The 18729-nt window shown below is 43.0% G+C and overlaps 1 protein-coding gene across 1 annotated transcript in view; it reads left to right on the top strand.

Moving 5' to 3' along the window:
- The first annotated feature begins 142 nt into the window (after nt 1-142).
- The window catches only part of PPARGC1A (PPARG coactivator 1 alpha), a 67394-nt gene continuing 48807 nt past the window's right edge, over nt 143-18729 (top strand). The window contains exons 1-2 of the mRNA XM_082481995.1: nt 143-300; nt 5374-5553. Of these exons, the coding sequence (XP_082338121.1) occupies nt 253-300; nt 5374-5553 (228 nt within the window). The 5' untranslated portion in view covers nt 143-252. The remainder of the gene's footprint in view (nt 301-5373; nt 5554-18729) is intronic.

The following is an 18729-nucleotide window of genomic DNA, read 5'->3' as shown; positions in this document are numbered from 1 at the left end:
GATTTACTTCACTTCAGGCTGGGTCTGCCCCTGGGTGACGTCACGGGCTGGAGCAGCGGCACCAGAAGGCTGGATGAGTGACAGCCCAGCCTACTTTTTAATAGCTTTGTCATGTGACGGGGAACAGTAGTAAGACAGGTGCCTTCGGTTCACTCTCAGAGAGGGTCTCGTTGCCTGCATGAGTGTCTGCTGCCTGCCTGCCTGCCTCTGGACCGTAGTTTGCCAGCTTTCCTGCCGTCGCTCCGCAGCTGGATGGCGTGGGACATGTGCAACCAGGACTCTGTATGGAGTGATCTGGAGGTGAGGGGGGCGCGCGCGGCGTGGGCGGCGCGTGGGGTGCAGGCGGTCGGCGGGGACGGCGGGCCGGTCAGGGAACCGGCAGGACGGCCGAGGCGGCATACTTTGCAAACAAGTCCGAATCTTATCTGAACTCCAGTAAGTTTGCTATTTTAAGGTTACTCTGCGATGCCTTGAGCAAATCAAAGCTGAGCTCCTGTCATCAGTATCTCCTGCAGTTGGAAACTATTTTCATGTGCCTCTGGCTCGCTTTCCTGTCATATGCAATATTTATGCTCCAAGATATTGATATGAATCGGTGTCTGAAGTCTTTCCAGTGGCGTTTAGTGGCCTGGTTGGAAAAATGCCATGTTTATTTAGAATAAGATTAACATTTCTTTTTAAAAAAAAAAAAAAACAAAACCAAAAGAAGTTAAAATTAACCAAGGGCTTCGTATTTTAATCGCTTGTTTCACTGTGCTCCGTCGAAGGTTTTTTTTCTTCCTTGTTTATCAGCTGCAGAATTCAAACACGCACACAAGAATGAATACCCTGTTGTTTGGCTTTAGATGCTTTTAAAAGAGATTTCTGGAAGGAGTCGTTTCCCCTGCTTCTTGTGGTATTGGAATAATGACGCTGTAGCTAATGTCCCGTAGAGCAGGGTTCGCAGTCAATCCGAGTAGTCCAGCAAACGGTTAAATCCCACTGTACAGCAGAGACAACAGGATGAACCATGAGAATAGAGTTTATGCAGGACTGTGTGAACTGCTGCTGCTGCCGCTGCCGCCGCCGCTGCTGCTTGTGTAAAAATAGACGGCAATACATCAAATCCACAGCTTCTGCTGGCTACAATTCATAAAGGAAAAAAAAAAAAAAAAAAAAAAAAAAGGCACGCAGCTCCCTGGTAATCTCTGGAGTATAAAGTGAGGTTTGAGGATTTCTGCATGTTTGCATACGGCAAAATGGAGCGTTACCTGAAAGTTCGGGCAACTTGCGAAGCAAGGCAAACTTTCTTTGGACCCCATGGAGAGGAATCCCAAATACAGACCTGCTCAAAGGAAATAACCCTCTGGCTGCGAGCTTGGAATAAGTGCTTAAAATGCTCCCCTCGGGCAACGGGGGAGGGAAAAACAGGTTACAGGCAATGCTTTTCAAATAAGATGTTCATGCCGTAGAGAGCTGCCCATCTCAAGTGAAAACGTTACCGTGTTCTGTATGTGTGCGGATTCTCAAGTCTTTTTGTTGTGTTTTAAATATTTGCAGCTTACCATTGTATCTGCTGATTTCTGTTTGCATATTGTAATTGCTCTTATCTTGTTTTGATTTCTTGGTAAAGTGGAATAGATATGGATAATTCATATGTCCTGTAGCTATTATGAGTCAAGGCTGTAAGTGGATGACTTTCTGGCTCCAAAGTCCTAATTGTTTCTGAGTAGCTGGAGTATCCTGTGGGTTGTTGTCTGGCTTGTAGCATGGGTCTCAGCTGCCGTAGCTTCATTTTTCCATCATGTATTATTCCTAATGCTGCTAGGAGCTGATTGAGGAACCAGCTTATATGGAAATACCGAAGATTTATTTTAATCACTAGAGTTCTTTGCAGTAATTTCAAGCTAGTAACAGAATAGATAATTTATGTCAATGACTTTTTCATAGCGCAGAGAAAAAAAAAGGAAAAAAAAAAGGGTTTGATCTTAATATTAATTGTGTGGTGGATGGATTAACTGTGGGTAGGATTTTACCAATATGCTCCTGCATTGCACTTCCTGTAGCAATACTGGCATCTGCGTGCTGCTTTGGCTCGGGGGATCACCTTTACCAATCTAAAATATCGCAGGCGGCAGGTACTGGAGGCAGCTTTCATTTTTCGAATCATTAATGTTTGCTGTCAACTTAAAATGTATTATATTCTCACTCACGTAATGACAGGACGGCGTGTTGCTTAATAAAGGCCTGCATCACTGTAGCTGATCAGCGTCCCCAGTGCTTCACAGCTTAATGAAGGTGATGTACAGTAAGATTGCGAAGATTGATAGAGAGAATCCACATGACACACATTCTGTCAAGTCTCTCTTTCTTTCCTGAGTTCATCCCCTTAGCTGTTTGAAAAACTTGTTAAAAATAAAACACGGATTATATTTTCATTAATATAATTAATATGGCACAAGTCCAGTCGTCTTTCTTTCCTTTTTTTTTAAGTTTACTTTCAAAGGCACAAAAACATCCAAAAGGTTAATGGAGAATTATACTTAATTATAATGATTCATTATTGTCAGTGCAGTTAAGCTAATTTATTGTTTGCACGTGAACTAAGAGAAAAAAGTCTGTTGGCGTGAAATAACGCACAGTAATTAGCCTTTTGTGTTTAGTGACTGCTTTATCCTCCTAAATGTTACCATAAAATTAAGGCTATAGTTATGGAATAACTATCATATCAAATAACAGTGGGAAGACAGTAAAATGTATGCTAGCAATGCAGGTGCACCTGTTACAGATGTATAGGCAAACAGTAAATATCAGCGTGTCAGATGAGGACAGTTTTAGGACTTGGAGTGTTAAATCTGGCATCATCCAAAGGCCAAATATAAATTAATAACAGGAACACTTGCTACTAATGTGTCTCAGATTAGAAGCATAATGTCATATTCAGAAACATTGATTTTATTATCATGTCAACATTGGCAAGAGCATATATACTTCATTTCAGCAATTACATTTTTTTAGGTGACATTGCAGTCACTATAGGCAAATGAAAGCTGCCATGAGCAGGATTTTTTTTTTTTTGTACCGTGGTTTATGTTGCTTCAAAAGCCCACTGTCAGAACTTAAAAATGCAGATTACCAAAAGTAAACACGTTTAAGTAGGTGGTTCACAGAGTGAAGCTATTTTTACAAACGAAAGCAGTAACAGATCAGCAGGATACTTTAGAAGTCCACGGCATCAGTTATAAGCTACTGACCTCCACAACACAAACCTGAGAATGACGCTGAGAATCTACCTTTTCAGTCAAAAACTAGATTATCCTTTAATGAGATCAGAGATTTTGTCCAACCATCAAAAAAGGTCATCTCTGCATTATAAGATTGCTGCCCGAAGGTTGTCTCTCGCGCTAAAGAAGAGGGAGCTCTCTAATTTTTTCTTTTTTTTTTTTTCCTCCTATGACCAAAATAATGATAAAAAATTGTGTGCCGTGAAAATTACTTAAGTGGGGTTTTGACTTCTTAAAGTTCTGCAGCTTCTTAAATAACAGGAAGAAAAGCAACTGCTATTTCAGAGCCTCATTTTGCAGCCTCTCGGCTCCCTTGCCCCTTGGCCTATTCCGTGATTATCTCGTAACGTCCTGGTAGATGTAGAAGTTGTCTGGTAAATTATAGCTCGCACCAGCTGCACCGCGTCTTTGTGCCAACAGACAAAATCTTTGCTTGTGGCTGCGCTGCTGCATCCAGCCCGCGCACTGCAGACGCTCCGAGATTCCCAGGGACGAAAACCTCAATGAAATGCACCTTCAGCAGCTCTCACTTACATTATTGTAAAAGGCGGTCCTTGCGAGAGTGACATAACCGGTATTGAGCAATTCACGTCTGTGGACACTGTGTTTGTGCCCTACAGACATCCCTCTTCAGAAAGTGGCACTTTCTGGGTTGATTTCAGTCCAAATAGAAGTTGGGAAATCATTCAAACCGCCCAGTCAACTGACGGGAGTCGAGGAGGACCTGCTGTTGGCCATCCCTAATACAACGCTAGAAACACTCAGGGTGGAAGCCCTTAGACTCAGCTGACTTTAAATGCATTTTAACCGTTCAGCGCCTGGTGCGTTTGCAGCTTTACGTGTGTTTTACAGTATACCCATATCAACGTAGCTGTTTGGAGAGGAGTTACAAGGGTATGTGGTACAGCGCAGGAGGAATTGCTTCATCAAGCAGCATTGACGTATGGGACTCCGCTATTTGCCAAGCTGTTGCTACGTGTTTTCCGTCATTAGGAAACGCTTTTGGTGGATGCTCTTAACATTTCAATTGCCATGCTGAAGTGGATGTGTGTTATTAATTTTTTCTTGCTTAGTAGGTCAGTCAATACCCTATCTAGCTTCATACTCGCATATAAAGGGACTTTTATTCCAGGTTTATTTGTATTTATCACTACTCTCTTCATAAGTCATGGAGACAAGAACCTTTTGCACTGCTGAAGAGGATCCATGCAGACTAGACTTTCTTTACTACCTCAACCAAAATGTTTCACAGACCCTCTGCGTTAGGATTACTGAATCAGAGGCTGCCAGAGGAGGAAACCCCATTTGGTTCCCTCACTGCAGCCGCTGTCTAGGGACACTTAGGAAGCTGACTGGGACAATATACATGTTCGCACCAAGCAGGTGAAAGGCTGTGTGAACTAACTGCGCCTGTCACCCAAAGGTGAATGTAGGGATGTTTCAGAATGCACTTTGGTTGCCAGGACCCTGACACGTAACTGGGTGGCTGTGGTCTGTGCGTCATCGAGTGCGTCGGGGAATAAGCACAACAGCACCAGTGACCCATACTTTTTTATGCCCATATGGTAGCCACCATCGTGACTGACCTCAAGGACTACGGTGAGGATCTGTAGAAGTAAAAGTGTGACTATCTCCAGCTTGAGCTTGCCTCCAGGGCTGAAGACTGTAACAGGCTGTGCCTCTTTAACCTGAATGCATCAGGAAATGCGTGACAGACCTTGCCCAGAGGTATTCATCTGTAACTTCTACCTGCGCTGGTTCGCTCCGAAGCAGGAGAATAAGGCCGTGCTTTGGCCTCTGCTGTTGGATTTAATAAAGCTTTGAACAACGATTGTTATCAAAGAGTATGGGGAGAAGGAAAGTCATTGCCCCTGGACAGAGATGTGATAGAGAAGGCAGCCTATCCTGCCCTCCTGTTTCCCCCTCCCTTTTGCATGCCTATGTAGACCTAACAATGATCTAATAGTGGGCTTTTTTTTCCAGAAAACAGAGTCAATTCTAGTGACCCTGTGCCATAGCTTAATCGAGTCTTAATTCTTATCACATGATATTAAAGTTAATAGATTCCTGGTAATTAACGACACTATTTCTGTGTTGCTGTTTCCTGCAGTGTGCTGCTCTGGTTGGCGAAGACCAGCCTCTTTGCCCAGATCTCCCAGAACTTGACCTCTCTGAACTAGATGTGAACGACCTGGATGCGGACAGCTTTCTGGGGGGACTCAAGTGGTACAGTGACCAGTCAGAGATCATCTCCAATCAGTACAGCAATGAACCCGCCAACATATTCGAGGTAAGGCAAGGCAATGCAAGTGCACGTTGCAAAGTCCTTGCTTGCTTTTTTTCTCATTTTTTTTTAGCCTGGTCGACAACAGTTTTACTATTTGTCCCCCGTTAAGAGACGACAAACGTGGTGATGTGTGTTACAGGTTCTGACTGGCGCCCTTAATCCTCATGATCAAAACCAGGCCTGCGATCTGGAGAGAGGGGGACAAAAAGCCTTGAAAGGAATTAAATGGAACTTTTGATTTTTGAAAGGAAACGGCTAAAGAGTGCTTAGGGCACACTGCCCTGTGGCATCACGGCGAGGAGTTTGCACAGTTGTCAGCTACAAAGGAAAACAAAAGTCGAAACATGTTTGTTGTCTTCCACTTGCGTTCCCCGGCAAGCAGCAGAGTGCAGCACAGCAGCTAGCTGATGGGGAGCTGCGACAGTTCTAGTAAAGGTTTTTACCACTCAGAGCACTACTGTGCAAGGCACTTGCACGCAAATTGAGACGTCCTCGTAGTTGATGTATAGGGGAGACAAAGGGTGGATGTGAGGGCTGTCAGTAGCTCAGGAACCAGCACGTCGTTTGGGATGTTTCATAGATCTCCTGGTGGAGTCAGTCTTAAAGTAAAAGTTGAAGGGTGGCAGGAGAGATTTAAATGTTTTCTTTACAATTCTGCCTTAAGGATCAGGGTGTACGAGAGGAAGGTTACAGTCTCTTTATCTCTGTCTTCAGCCTTCTTTCTTTTGTTGTGTAAAGCCTTCATGATTCTCTGCCTCGTGGTTATGGGGCAGCCGTGCCCCTCCTGAACCTTGATCTACTTCTTTCCTTGATGATAGGAGATGCCATAGATCGTCCACTGCCTGGGAAATTGGACAATAAATTGATTAGCTGGCAGGAAGACCTTGTGCAACAGCGTGCTACGGGTGCTGCCTCTCACATGGCAGGTACCGTAGCTCCAGGAAGTACGGCTGGCCCACTGGCTTGGGGAAGCACCGAATTATCGCTGTGGAGTTTAAAGGCTGGAAAAGATTAACTGAAACAATATAGTAAAATGCTTACCTAAGATGTCCTGAATGAAATCCTTCTCTTTTGTATGCAGCTCAAAACCCACAATGATCTCCCTGATGCAGATGAAGTTACTCTGGATTTATACCAGTGTAACTGATAGCTGAAACTGGTCCTCTTTATTCAATTTCTGTCATTTGCACCCAAGTAACTTGGAATTAATTTTATTCAAATCAAAATGAAATTATCCCTGCAAAACCCTGTGCTTAGACCCTCTTTCTTAATTAGTTTTTATAATGTTCCACGCCTTGTTTTACAAAATTTCCAAACCCCGTCTTGTTCTTGAATTGCAGTTGTACCGCCTCGGGCAGGGTACGGTGTGTTGGTGTGTAGGTTTGGATGGTCTGTAGCAGGGAGGCAGGGGACGCATTTGCAGCTGGCGTGAGAGAGAGCGATTTTGCTTTTCTTATAACCGAGATGTATTTTCCTCATTCATTGAAAGCCAAATGCAGAGGCATTGTCCTTTTGGAAGAATCAGTTGAAGACGCAGACTTTCAGAGTGTAAGTTCCAGATAAGTAATATAATTAAGTGTCTACCAACTCTAAGCACACAAATTGTTCCAGTTAAACCAGTGGAACTTGACCACAGGCTTGTTGCTTGCCCTGTGCGTAACTGTCTGCTGCATTGGTGGCCACAGCTGCCAAGTACGTAATTGTCTCGGGTAGATAGTGATGATTCCCCTACGTGCCTTGTATAGGAATTGTCACTTCCTATATGAGACAATTCCCGTTTTGAAAACCAAACCATGTTGCAAACGCGAGGTCGTTGCATGTAACCTCTCATGGGCCCATTCAGGTGTGTCCGAGGATGAGCAGCCCCAATGTGAAGAAATAGGCAGTATGCAACTGGGGGAATACAACTAGGCAGCAGCTAATAGGTCAGAATGTATAATAGTTTGGAAATGAAATATGCTGCTTCTTTCTAACGGGCAAATTCTATCGTCCTCTTTGCAAGCCCCTGGATTTCCTTGTGCTCGCCGGCTTCAGTACAGGGCGCATCACTGTCTCTGACAGCAGCATTTGGCCCATACTTACCTGTAGGGACAAATTGTACTCCTATAGTGCTTTGCAATACTGCGGTGATTAGACTATTTTTCAGCTTCATAGTGTATTATATCTACATTTCTTGGTTGCTTGGCCTAGGAAGGTGGGAATGAAACAGTTATTTTCTCCTCCCATAGATTAACCCTGTCCCCATTCTCTATCGTGTAGCTGGATACATTGCACTATTTCTCGCCTCTGCCACTCTGTAATGTGACAACTGGGGGTGCTCAAGAATAGAAGATGTCTTCTTCCTCCAGAGACTCTCTCACATGCTCTGTGAGGAACTATTTGTTTTAGCTGAGAGAATGGAAGTTCTGTGCAGTTTCCCACTGATCTGCATTGGTTTTTCTTTTTAAAGAAAATAACTTATAACTTTTTCTTTTTTTCTCTCATGTCATCATGGGAGTATGTTTTACCTAACTTAAGCTTCCAGATGAGGCCTTGTTATACAAAAATAGAGATACAGTCTGTTTGGGGTGGAAGGGAAAGAACTAGAATGGCAAACAAATGTTGGGAAGTACAAGAGCAGTGTTAATTGCGCAAGCTATACAGTGTTAATTGCCGAACCTAACCTCGAATGAAGCTCAGTCTCCTTTGAGGTATTAATGCAGTACATGTGGCATTGTCTAGGTGAGGGCTGGTGTTCAAAAGCCCTTTACAAAGTTCCTGGTGTCTCAAGCTGATGCTTTTTTGGGGGGGAAAGGCTCGCGTTTCAGAAAGTGAATTTTCAGGTTTTCTACAAATCACCTTCCTGGAAGCTCTCTTGAGCCAAGCACCCACAAGCTCAGACACTCCCACTGGGAGTCTTGTGCTATTCAGTAGCACTGGGAGTCTTACGGACTAGAAATTATTAATAGTTATGGTAGCAACCAGGAGCCAAGTGAGATAAAGGTCCAATTAGTCTAGATAGTATGTAACTGTTGAGTATAAATCCCTGCTCTCATCCGCTTAGGTGTGATGAGATACTGGCCTTCACCCTCATATTAAAACACACCAGTATCTTGTAGACGCACCTAATTCATAGTGCGTTATTCTCCTCACATGCCCATGTAACCAATACTAGTCCTGAATCAAGCCTGTACCGTCTGCCTCAGCGCAGAGGCTCTTCTTATCAAAGTGTGTACATACGCATATGATGAATTAGTTGACTTCTTTTTATTCACAGCTTGCTCACTTCTGTTTTTCACCTGGTTTTCTTTGCCCGTTGTTCTGACTACTGGAAAGATAAAATGAAGGAGTTTTTGCCCCTCAGGGCACTGTCTATTGACACAAGTTCATGCAAGTAAATAGTTAACAGGTCACCCAAGACCAGTTATTTAGATGGTTCACTGCATCATTCACTTTCATTATTTGCTTTTGTGAAGAACTAGACTTAAAAAAAATGTATTTGTAAAAAATTGATTTGGCTACTTTTAGAAAATCAGAATGATTAGTTGTTTGTTCTCAAAGCCAATGCTATGTGAAAATGTGAACAACCCTACAACTTGATGTGGCATGAGTAAGAAGGCTTTTTGTTCCCAAAACCTGTTGTTCCCTGAGGCTTCTTCAAATATACCGTACCCTATCATGTAAGGTTAGTCATATTGAAAATTATTTATGACCCATGCCTAGCATTATGGAGAGAGAAGATATCTACAGTGGATACATCTCTTTGTTGGCATTGCTTACAAATAACTCAACTGATATTAAGAGAAAATGCAGTTTATAGATAGGCAATAACCTGTTAAAGTGTAGAATCATAGAATCCTAGAATGGTTTAGGTTGGAAAGGACCTTGAAGATCATCGAGTTCCAACCCCCCTGCCATAGGCAGGGACACCTCCCACTAGACCAGCTTGGTCTAGTGTAATGAACTTGTGTAAAATCATAAAGATTTTGAATTGTGGTATGCTCATACTTGGCAAAACACTTTTTTTAGCCTTTAAAAAGACTTCAGAAATCCCACATTGCTTGCCCTCCATGGATTTCTTTTTTTTTTTTACATAATTCTGTATTCTAGAGAGATGCTCAACGTATTTGATGGCTTTATTTTTAATTGTTTTGCATAGGTGTAGCCCAGGTTACTTTTCAAGACCACGCTATGTGCCGTGTATTTGGAAAGCCTAAATAGGCTACTGTGTTTTATTGTAGGCTGCCAAAAAAAAATGCTGTATTACAAGCAATGAGCACGTGGGGAGAGAAAGAGATGCACAATGACATGCATGCCATCTTGCCCCTGGCAGCAGGGAAATTCATGGAGATAAATGATTTCTTATTTGTTTGGAAGGGATTGCATCAGGAAGATGATGAGGGTAGAGAGGAGCCTTAAACATCACCAGGGTAATTTGCATTGGTTCAGATTATAAACTCCCTCATGTTTTGTGGTGCTGCCAGTCTCTTTCACTATTTCAGGTTATTCATTCAAGGTTTGCAGCCAGATTGATTAATGAATTACCAGATCTTGCGTAAAATGACTTGGCCTGGCTTTTAAACAACCACCAATGTTTTCTTTGCCAGTCTTGTGACTGGTGTTAATGGGTTTCCAGAGAGCTGAGCCTATATAGACTTTCTGTACTGGCCTCCCCTAGCATTTTTTCCACTTTTTAATTTTCTCCAAAACTAGTAGCCCAGGGCAGGCAGTTCAAGGAGATATAATCTCGGGGAAAAAAAAGACATAGTAGTCAAATCCTTGATGGCTGATGCCCTTCGGTGCCAAATCAGCATGATTTATCATAGCCATCTATTCAGCACAACAGAGGCTGGAGGTGAGCTGCATGGTGTACCTCACACGATATGCATAACTAGAGCTCTGAACTTTGAAGGAAAGCCTCAGAGCTATTTGCAAAGTGCTGGTGCTTAGTGAATACTAAATTACATTTAGGAAATAGTCTACTGCTACCAGTTATACTTCATTTTTATTCTTGACACAGACACCTAAATCAGAGAACAGTAACATTTCAGAGATTATGGTAGCAGTTTGGGTATGTTCCAACGCTATAATAGGATCAGAATTTTAAGGCCTTTTTTATTATTACCAATAGTCACTTAGTTTCTACTGCAGCGTACTTTGTAGGGAATTACAGCTTTTACTAAAAAGATTAAAATGCTATTATGCAAATGATTGCAGTATGTTATTATGTTTACAAATTAACATCCATGGCTCAACACACAAATTAACTAACTATTCCATCTATATTATTAAGGATTTAATAAAGTAACTGTTGATAAAAATGAGGAGCTTGGAACAGTTAATAGGAACTGATTGTGATTTAACATAGAACTTAAACATTGTGTTTAATGTTCTAGATGGTATAATGGCAGAATAAAGCTTATCAAAGTGCTTGAAAGAACTGAGATTGTGTGAATGGCGTAGCGGCATGTCTGAGGCCTCGGAAAGCACAAACTAAATAGCTCTGGGCAGTAACAGAGCGGGCAGCGTATCGGTGAACCTGAAAGTAGCACAGGACCATCTCGTTTCAAGCATGTAGTTGCCTGCTCTAATAAGTAGGTTTTTTGAAGTTCAGGTTCATACACATTGAATGTTTTACATGATAAGCACACATAGAGTACTTGGGAACTTACGTCCCTCTAAAATGCATCCTGTAATGAAATGCTTCTATGGCAAATGGGATTTCACTGCAGAGAGTATCGCTGTATGGCAAAAAAAGGGAGGGCTGAGTTCAGGCTGAGATGACTTTACAAACAGCGCCGCAAATTGCTATTCCTAGCAGTTCATAAGAGATCATAAAAGCAAACAGATAAGAGCTACTGAGGTCCTAGAGAAATGAATGTACAGTATGTGGTTACGGGATAGATTTAGTAGGGAAACAGACAACATTGTAGGTTTAATACAACAATAAACATAAAAGGCGAAAGATGCAGATTTGGGATAGGGAACTTTATAAGAACAATAAAAGGTAACAATGTATCATAAAACCCGCTTGTGAGACTAGGAGAAAGACCCTCAATTCCAGGGGAAGAAAATAGCAGAGGCTGGGTGAAAGTGCCAGGCTTCTTATATTCCTAATGGAGCAATGTCACGTTTCTTGCGCGTTCGAATGCATTACCTTTTCCAGTGTCTCTGGCCTGACTCAGGTATCTGCATCTACTAAATAGGAGTCCAGCACAATAACATTACCTCTATGGGGATGATGTATGTAAACTATAATCTACGACTAGCTATGCTGACATTTAAAAAGGCTCAAGCAGTAAGTGGAATTTATTTTACTCAAACCAGCTGCTATGTAATTGGGAAGAGTTTATGCAAATGCTCTGTATCTAGTGTTAGCAAGGTGTGCTGCTGCTCCCTTTCCTTTCCTGCCTGGACAAACTACAAACTGTCTAAACGCGTCTCTTTTAATGCGAGAAGGCTGCACGTTGGTTGAAACCTTCAGGCAGGAAAGAAGTCCCAAATGAGCAAAATACAATTGCTTTGAGAGCTTATTGTTTGATGTATGAGGCCACCAAGACCATTCCCCAGGCGCGCGATCAAGAAAATGCAACTGATCCCCTCCGCAGTCCCATTAAGGAGATATTTCACCTGGAGCAGCCGCGGCTCGAGATACTCACCCTGTCTCTGCTCAGCTAAGCACCTGTCCTTTTTGCAGGAGGGAAGACTAACACTCACCAGAACAGTAGTAAGCTAATTAGGTCATTAGACGAATGTCTTGGCCCGTGTTAAAACCAGCCCTTGAGGACACCGTGTTACACTGTGTTCCCACTGGCTGCGTATCTAAATACAAACTGGTGTCAGCTGCCGTACAGACAAAAATGTAATAGCCTCCTTTCACAGAGGTCATCTTAAATCCACTTTGGTCACAGTCACACTCCACATCTGTTTTAGTGAGATGCAGCTTCTTAAGGTGGCATTTGGACTTCATAAGCACACAAACAACCGAGCTATAAATTGCTACTGCTGGAGTTATTTTGAATAAGTGTATACTGTTTCATATTTATAATAGTGAGGCTTCATAATATTCGCAGTGAATATATAACACAGATCAGTTCAACAAGCATGAAATTGTATGTTGTCAACTTGTCACATAAATAGAGCCATATTCTAGCTTACGATAATGTTGAACTAAATATTTTCTCCCTAGAACTGGAGAAAGGGTTGCAAAAAAGTGGGACAGCGGCTCTGGCTTTTGTTAGAAAAATGCTCCCAAAGTCATTGCTAGTGGGAAGTAAATATTTCTGATAAGATTTTTCTGGTTTTTCCTTCCCCATTTGCCTAACAACAGTGACAGAAAGTTTGCCTTTCTTAGACAAATGCTAATTGGCTAAACTGTTAAATTTATTTCCCTTAATGGTTTTATTTCTAGTGTAACCTCTTCTTTTTTTTTTTATTGTTGCTATTTTTGCACTGTGCATCATTGCTAATTGCTACTAAATGCTCCATCTTAACCCTGGCATGCTCTTTCCCTGCTGCCCCATCCCACTTAACATTAACTCCGGCCCATGCCATTACGGAAGGATAAAATCAGAGCGAGGCTTAATTTAGGAAATTTTTTTTCTTGGTGCTGCTAACCTATTGTGCATGTGTAGGTCAGGAGGAGGAAATTGCACGGAGCAAATTTGTTGCAGGGAGAAAGTTTTGGTATCGAATCATGTTGAACTATTTTTTTCCCCATAAGCAGAAAAAAATACAAGGAAGAGTGTGTGTGTACGTGTGTCCATGAGAACTTACCCATTTGTAGCTCTTGGTTAATTCTCAGGTGCACCAGAAATTTTCAGCCTTTCTGGAGGAGTGGCCCCTGCCAACTTTTGGGGCCTTTTTTTCTCCAGTGTCTGGGTTTTATTTTGATAGCTTTGTGCAGGTGCGTATGGGATCCTAATGCCTCTGTTTGCAAGTGACAGACTGCAGCATCTGACTGCGCACGCACGCTCAGCCGTGCAGGCTGGTTTCAGGTCTCGGTGGGAATCAGCCCCTTTGCAACACGTAGTTGGTGGCTTTGGCTGAGTTTTCCGTTCTGACGCAACAGAGCAACAGCCTTGCTTCGGAATGATTGAGAAATTAATTAGCACTTTGTGGCGGTGATGAGTCTGAAGGGCCATGATTGGGGTTTGCTTTTTACCACATGCAGTAATCACTGGGTTTCGTTTATGAAAGCACAAAACCGAAACCTATTGAGATTTTGGTGGTGTTATGAAGCCCGAGCTGTGTGATGCACTGGAATAATACTTCCATTTCCTCACACACATCTGTGCTTTACTGTGAGTAACACACCAGGGTGCTGCTCCATAATGGGTATTTCTAATCACTAAGATGATAATCAGAAGAACGGAGTATTTTCTGTGAGAAGCCATGGTGGCAGCCTTGGGCAAGTGTTGTTGACTTGTTGATTTATGGCAGCTTTGAGTTGCCTAAACTGCTCACTGCTCTCTAGCTCATCACATGAAGTTCAGGAGGATCATCCCTTCCAAGCACGTTACAGGGTCAGAGGTGTCAAACAGGCAGAGAGAACTTCCTACACTTCTGTCTGCTGCCACATCTGCTCCTTGAGGGTTCAGCGATATTAAATCTTTATAGGGATTTGGAGGGGCAGTCCATCAAGTGGTCTGATGGACCGCAAATCTCTCCTACAGGAGATATGCTTGCCTGAAAATAGAGAAATCAGTGGAAAACTTTTTTCTCACCCAGGAGATCACTTGCAAGGAGGTGGTGATAACAGTTATACAGAGGATTGGTTTGGTCAGAGGAATGTTCTGCTTCCCCGGGAGGTGCTAGAAGAAACAAGGGGAGTTTTCTCCTGGAATGGTAGTTTCTCCCGAAGGGAACTCAAAATTGTTTCTGAAAGTACTCCTAAACCTTTGTGAAAAAAACAATTGTTACTCTCCCAAGTTGCTGTTTAAGCAGTGACATAATGATTCAGGAACGCATTGGAGAGCACGGGTAATAAACGTTATGGAAGTGAGACTTCTCACTGGGATTTTGACTTCGGTGAGAACACTGTGGGCTTGCACGTTTCCACAGAGCAGTCAGTGACCCTAAGTGAAAGGAAGGTATGATGAGAGTTTTAAAAGTCTTCTGGTATTCAGGATTTGGGGTTTTTTTAAACATGCATCGGTTGACTAGCTGCATCTAGTTATAATGTGCTCTACTCTGCCAGGCCCTGTGGGTTGAGACTGGGTGAAGAGGACCTTGGGTCTATCATCTCCACTTCAGGAGGGCTTGTTCATGAGGTGCGGGCAGCCAGGTAGTGCAGGTGACAGTGTGGCTGGTAAAGGATGAGTAACAAACTTGCAGCAGGGGAGGGCTTCGCCGAATCGCAGAATGGTTGAAGTGGGAAGGAACCTCGGGAGGTCATTTGGTCCAACCCTACCTGCTCAGGCAGGGCCACCTAGAGCAGGAAGCTGAGAAATTATTTCTGTGTTCCTCTGCTGCTGCTTCTGCTCCCTTAAAATGATACTTTATTAGGACTGGTAATGAGTTCTTGATCCCGTTTGGAAAACCTTACACTATAGTCTTAAACAATTGTGGAATCTACAGGAGGTATGTCTGTATATAGCAAGAAGCCCATCTTGGCCAAATCCTAGTTTTCAGAGAAAGGTGGATGTCAGTCAAGAGCGTTGTCAGTCTGGCCTTGGTTTTCATGTCAAATTTTTGTATATGGAAACCTACCTCTTGGGCTAGTCTTAGCTTCCATAGGTCCTTAGCTTCTCCGTTTTCACAGGCTTGTTGTAAGACTAGTGAAACCTTAAAGTTGTCAGGTAAAAAAAGATGCATATGTAAGTTTTTTAATAAATAAAAACCTTAAGTGCATGCTTATGGACTTCTGGTTGGACATGCCCTGTAAAGCATTTGACCCTCTGGGCATGCACAAAAGGAGCAATAGGCTTTTATTTCTACCTATCTGATGGAAACGTATGCATTTTTGAATTCTTTTTCTGGTTTTGTGTTTGCTTTACTTTTTTCCCTCCACCAGGAACAGAGTGGATTCTCTTGGCTGTATTGACTGTCCTTAAAAGCCCAACAAGCACTCTTCACACGAGTGTGAAGATATCAGGCAAAACATTACCAATTGCCACCTCAATTGCATCTGGAGAAAAGCCAGAAAAACTTGTGTGGGGTTTTTTTTTTTCCTAAGGCAGAAGAAAATATTGCAGAGTCCTTAACACTACAGAGACGTTCGTCCGTTTCCAGTGAAAGGGTGTCAAACTGCTTCTGCTCCTATGTGATGGGAGTCTTGCCACCTCTTGTCATTTTCTTTGCTGTTGATCCCACTCTCGTATAGGAAGGGTCAGGTCAAATGCCTCTCTGGAGACCAAGTCTCCCATTTGCAGCAGGAAATCTCTCGGGTGGAGAGGATAACGTTACAAAACAGAGGCTAACATTACAAAACAGCTCTGCTGCCTCTGGCACAGTCTAGAGCATCACAGACCAATAACTCCTATCATGTCAGTCTTGCAGCACCTTATTATCTGTTTTTCTGTAAATCCGATCTGAGACTGTCATTACCAGTTTCAGGTAGGTGAACACCATCTGGGTGAAATAACCATGTGCCAGTGATGGGCTGGAGGGGGCTCTTGTTAGTTAATCATCCCTACCATCCTTTTGATGAGTTAATTTGTCTGTTGAGCCATGGAGGAGCCCCCAAGAGCTCCCAGGAGCCCCTTGTTAAAATTCTGCCGACAAATGGGAAGATAGGGATGATTTCACTCTTTTTGCTGGAGCCTGTGCTACCTATGATACTGCTAAATCATCCATAAGGCATAACTTCCTATGCAATCTTTTTGTTACAGTTCTAGCGGCACATTACTTCTTTGTGCGTTTGCTTTTTAAACATTGTCACTGGATGCCTACCCCTCCTGAAAGTCTTATCCCATGAATTAAGGTTAATTGTAGTACTTCCATGTGGCCTTTTAGTACCAGATTCCTTGGCTGTGATGCCAGGCCACACTCTTTTTTTTTTTTTTTTTTTTTCTCTCCTTTTTTCTTTTCCCCCAGTTACTAGAAACAGTCTTTATTTACTTGTCTCGTGGTGATGCCTGAAAACCCTGTAGTAGGGGGATAGTCTCTTTGTATATACTAGTGACCAGCCCCTCCCTGTTTTATGGTGTGCACTTTGAAGTCCTTGGAAGGAGCAAAGGTAGTGGAAGAAGAAAAGAGCTGGTCCTTGGGGCTTGTGAGTGAACATAAACTCAAGTTATTCTTCCTTTAGAGGTCCAGGAGCACTGCTGTCTAACCAAGCTCCTCTTCCTCCCAGCCAGCGGGAGGCGGTTACATCCTGCTGAGCTTGCCCAGCGCAGGGAATAAAATTCTCACCTAGAACACAACTAGGAGATGCTAGTTTGAAGTTGTAGTTGTGTCAACATGATTTGGGACTACCAAACCTGGGGAGAAGCTGCCTTAAGTACCACATCCCAACATGGAGACTTGTGCATCTCCAGACCCAAGAAGAATTAAATTAAAACAATTTAAAAACCAAACAAACAAAAAACCCCAAAAGACTAGGAAGCTAAGAAATACTGTCATTTAGAAGATGCTCTGCTCCCTTTTTAACGGGTCAGACAGGGCTTGTTAGCTCTGATACAATGCTCTTACAGCCAGATCAGGACTAGCTTTTGAAGACCATAAGTATGCCTCTGCATAATGCTGACGGGTGCTGTAGGTGGATTTATTAGTGTTCCCTCAATATTGATGTTTCTCCTAGGCTCTGTTGTGAGAGAGAGCAAATCTCCCCTGCAGTAACACAGGGAAAGTCATGGAGGGACACTGGAGTAAATCTGGAAGAGTCAGTTGGGATCCTGTGGGCCTATGAGCTCTGGCTAGAGGCAACCATAGTGTACCAAGCAGGTTCCTGCAGAGTTAGCTGGCATATCTTTATTGTGGTTTCAGAACTGGATTGGGAAGGATTATTTGGCTGTGTCCTGTACAGACCCAAATGGTGTCCTAGAATCTGTGCTCTGCTGCTACTGCCCAGGGAGCGTCTCCAGAGTACCAGGGAGCAGGAATCACGTCAGGGTCTTCACATGGAATCAGTTCAAGTCCAGTATGGTCAGAGCTAATAGGCCACAGAGGGCTAATTCTCCGATGAACCATCAGCACCACCTTACACCCCACTCCCAGCACTTGCAGCTCTGTGAACACAGTCCAGATGCACTTGAACTGCCTCTCTGTGGACCCCGTCTGGACCAAAGAGGTCTTTTTAGGGGCAGCACTGTTCTGCGCAGAGGTGATTGCTCTCTTTCTGGATCTCTCACAAGATTAGACTTGTGAAACTTCAATATTTAGACCCAAAGCTAAAGGAGGAAAAAGACCTATCCCTAAACTTCAACCTACAATAGTTTCTATTTCCTAATCCGTGTTTTTGTGTATAGATGTGTCTTGGCCCAGCAGGCACGTAAGAAACTTTTTAGGAGATGGCTTTTGTGGATTCTGAGCGTTTCTGTCAGTCCAGCTTGAAACATCCAGGAATGGTGCCTTGTCAAGCCTGTTACTTCAGGTTGCACCACACGTGTAGCAGGAACCTCAAACTGGACCCTTCCACTTGATCTCCCATTGTTTCCTCCTACACCATCATGCCAGCTTGCTCTCCGTCACTATAATGTTAGCTCTTTGCCACAGCTTCCATCAGTTTGCTTTTTCCCCAACCAGAATTCATAGGGATGAACAAAAATCCACTCATGTCTCTTGTCCTTCCCTACACCTGCTTCTGGGAGTGCAATGACAGATACCAGTTTTATTGTGTGCCAATGTTACCGCTCTGTTTACAGCAGATTTAAGAGTTTACATTAGGCCACAGTGTTATCTTCCAGTTTTCCTAATTCTATCTGCTGGCAATCCCAGCTGTGTGGTTGAGGTGGCTGCCCCTGTCCTAAAGGAATTTGTGTCAATTTCTACAGGGACAAATCCTCCCTGCGCTAAACCGCTTTGCAGTATTTGCTCAAACTGAAATTTTGACAAAGACGTTCTGTCCACATCCACCAAAAGAGATTGCTTTTTTTTTCAGATGCACTTGGAGGTAGATGCGCTGGAAGCTGCCTGTACCTGGCTGATAACTGAGACTGAGCATCTATGTAGCACGATCCATGCCCTTTGCTAATTTGTCTTTGAATGACAAATGTGTCTTCACTGAGTCAGCAAAAGAAGAGATCCTACAGTAGAACT

This window comes from Vanellus vanellus (genome assembly GCF_965231255.1).
Source record: "Vanellus vanellus genome assembly, chromosome: 4".
Taxonomy (NCBI): Eukaryota; Metazoa; Chordata; class Aves; order Charadriiformes; family Charadriidae; genus Vanellus; species Vanellus vanellus.
This window is presented reverse-complemented; position numbering and strand designations above follow the sequence as displayed.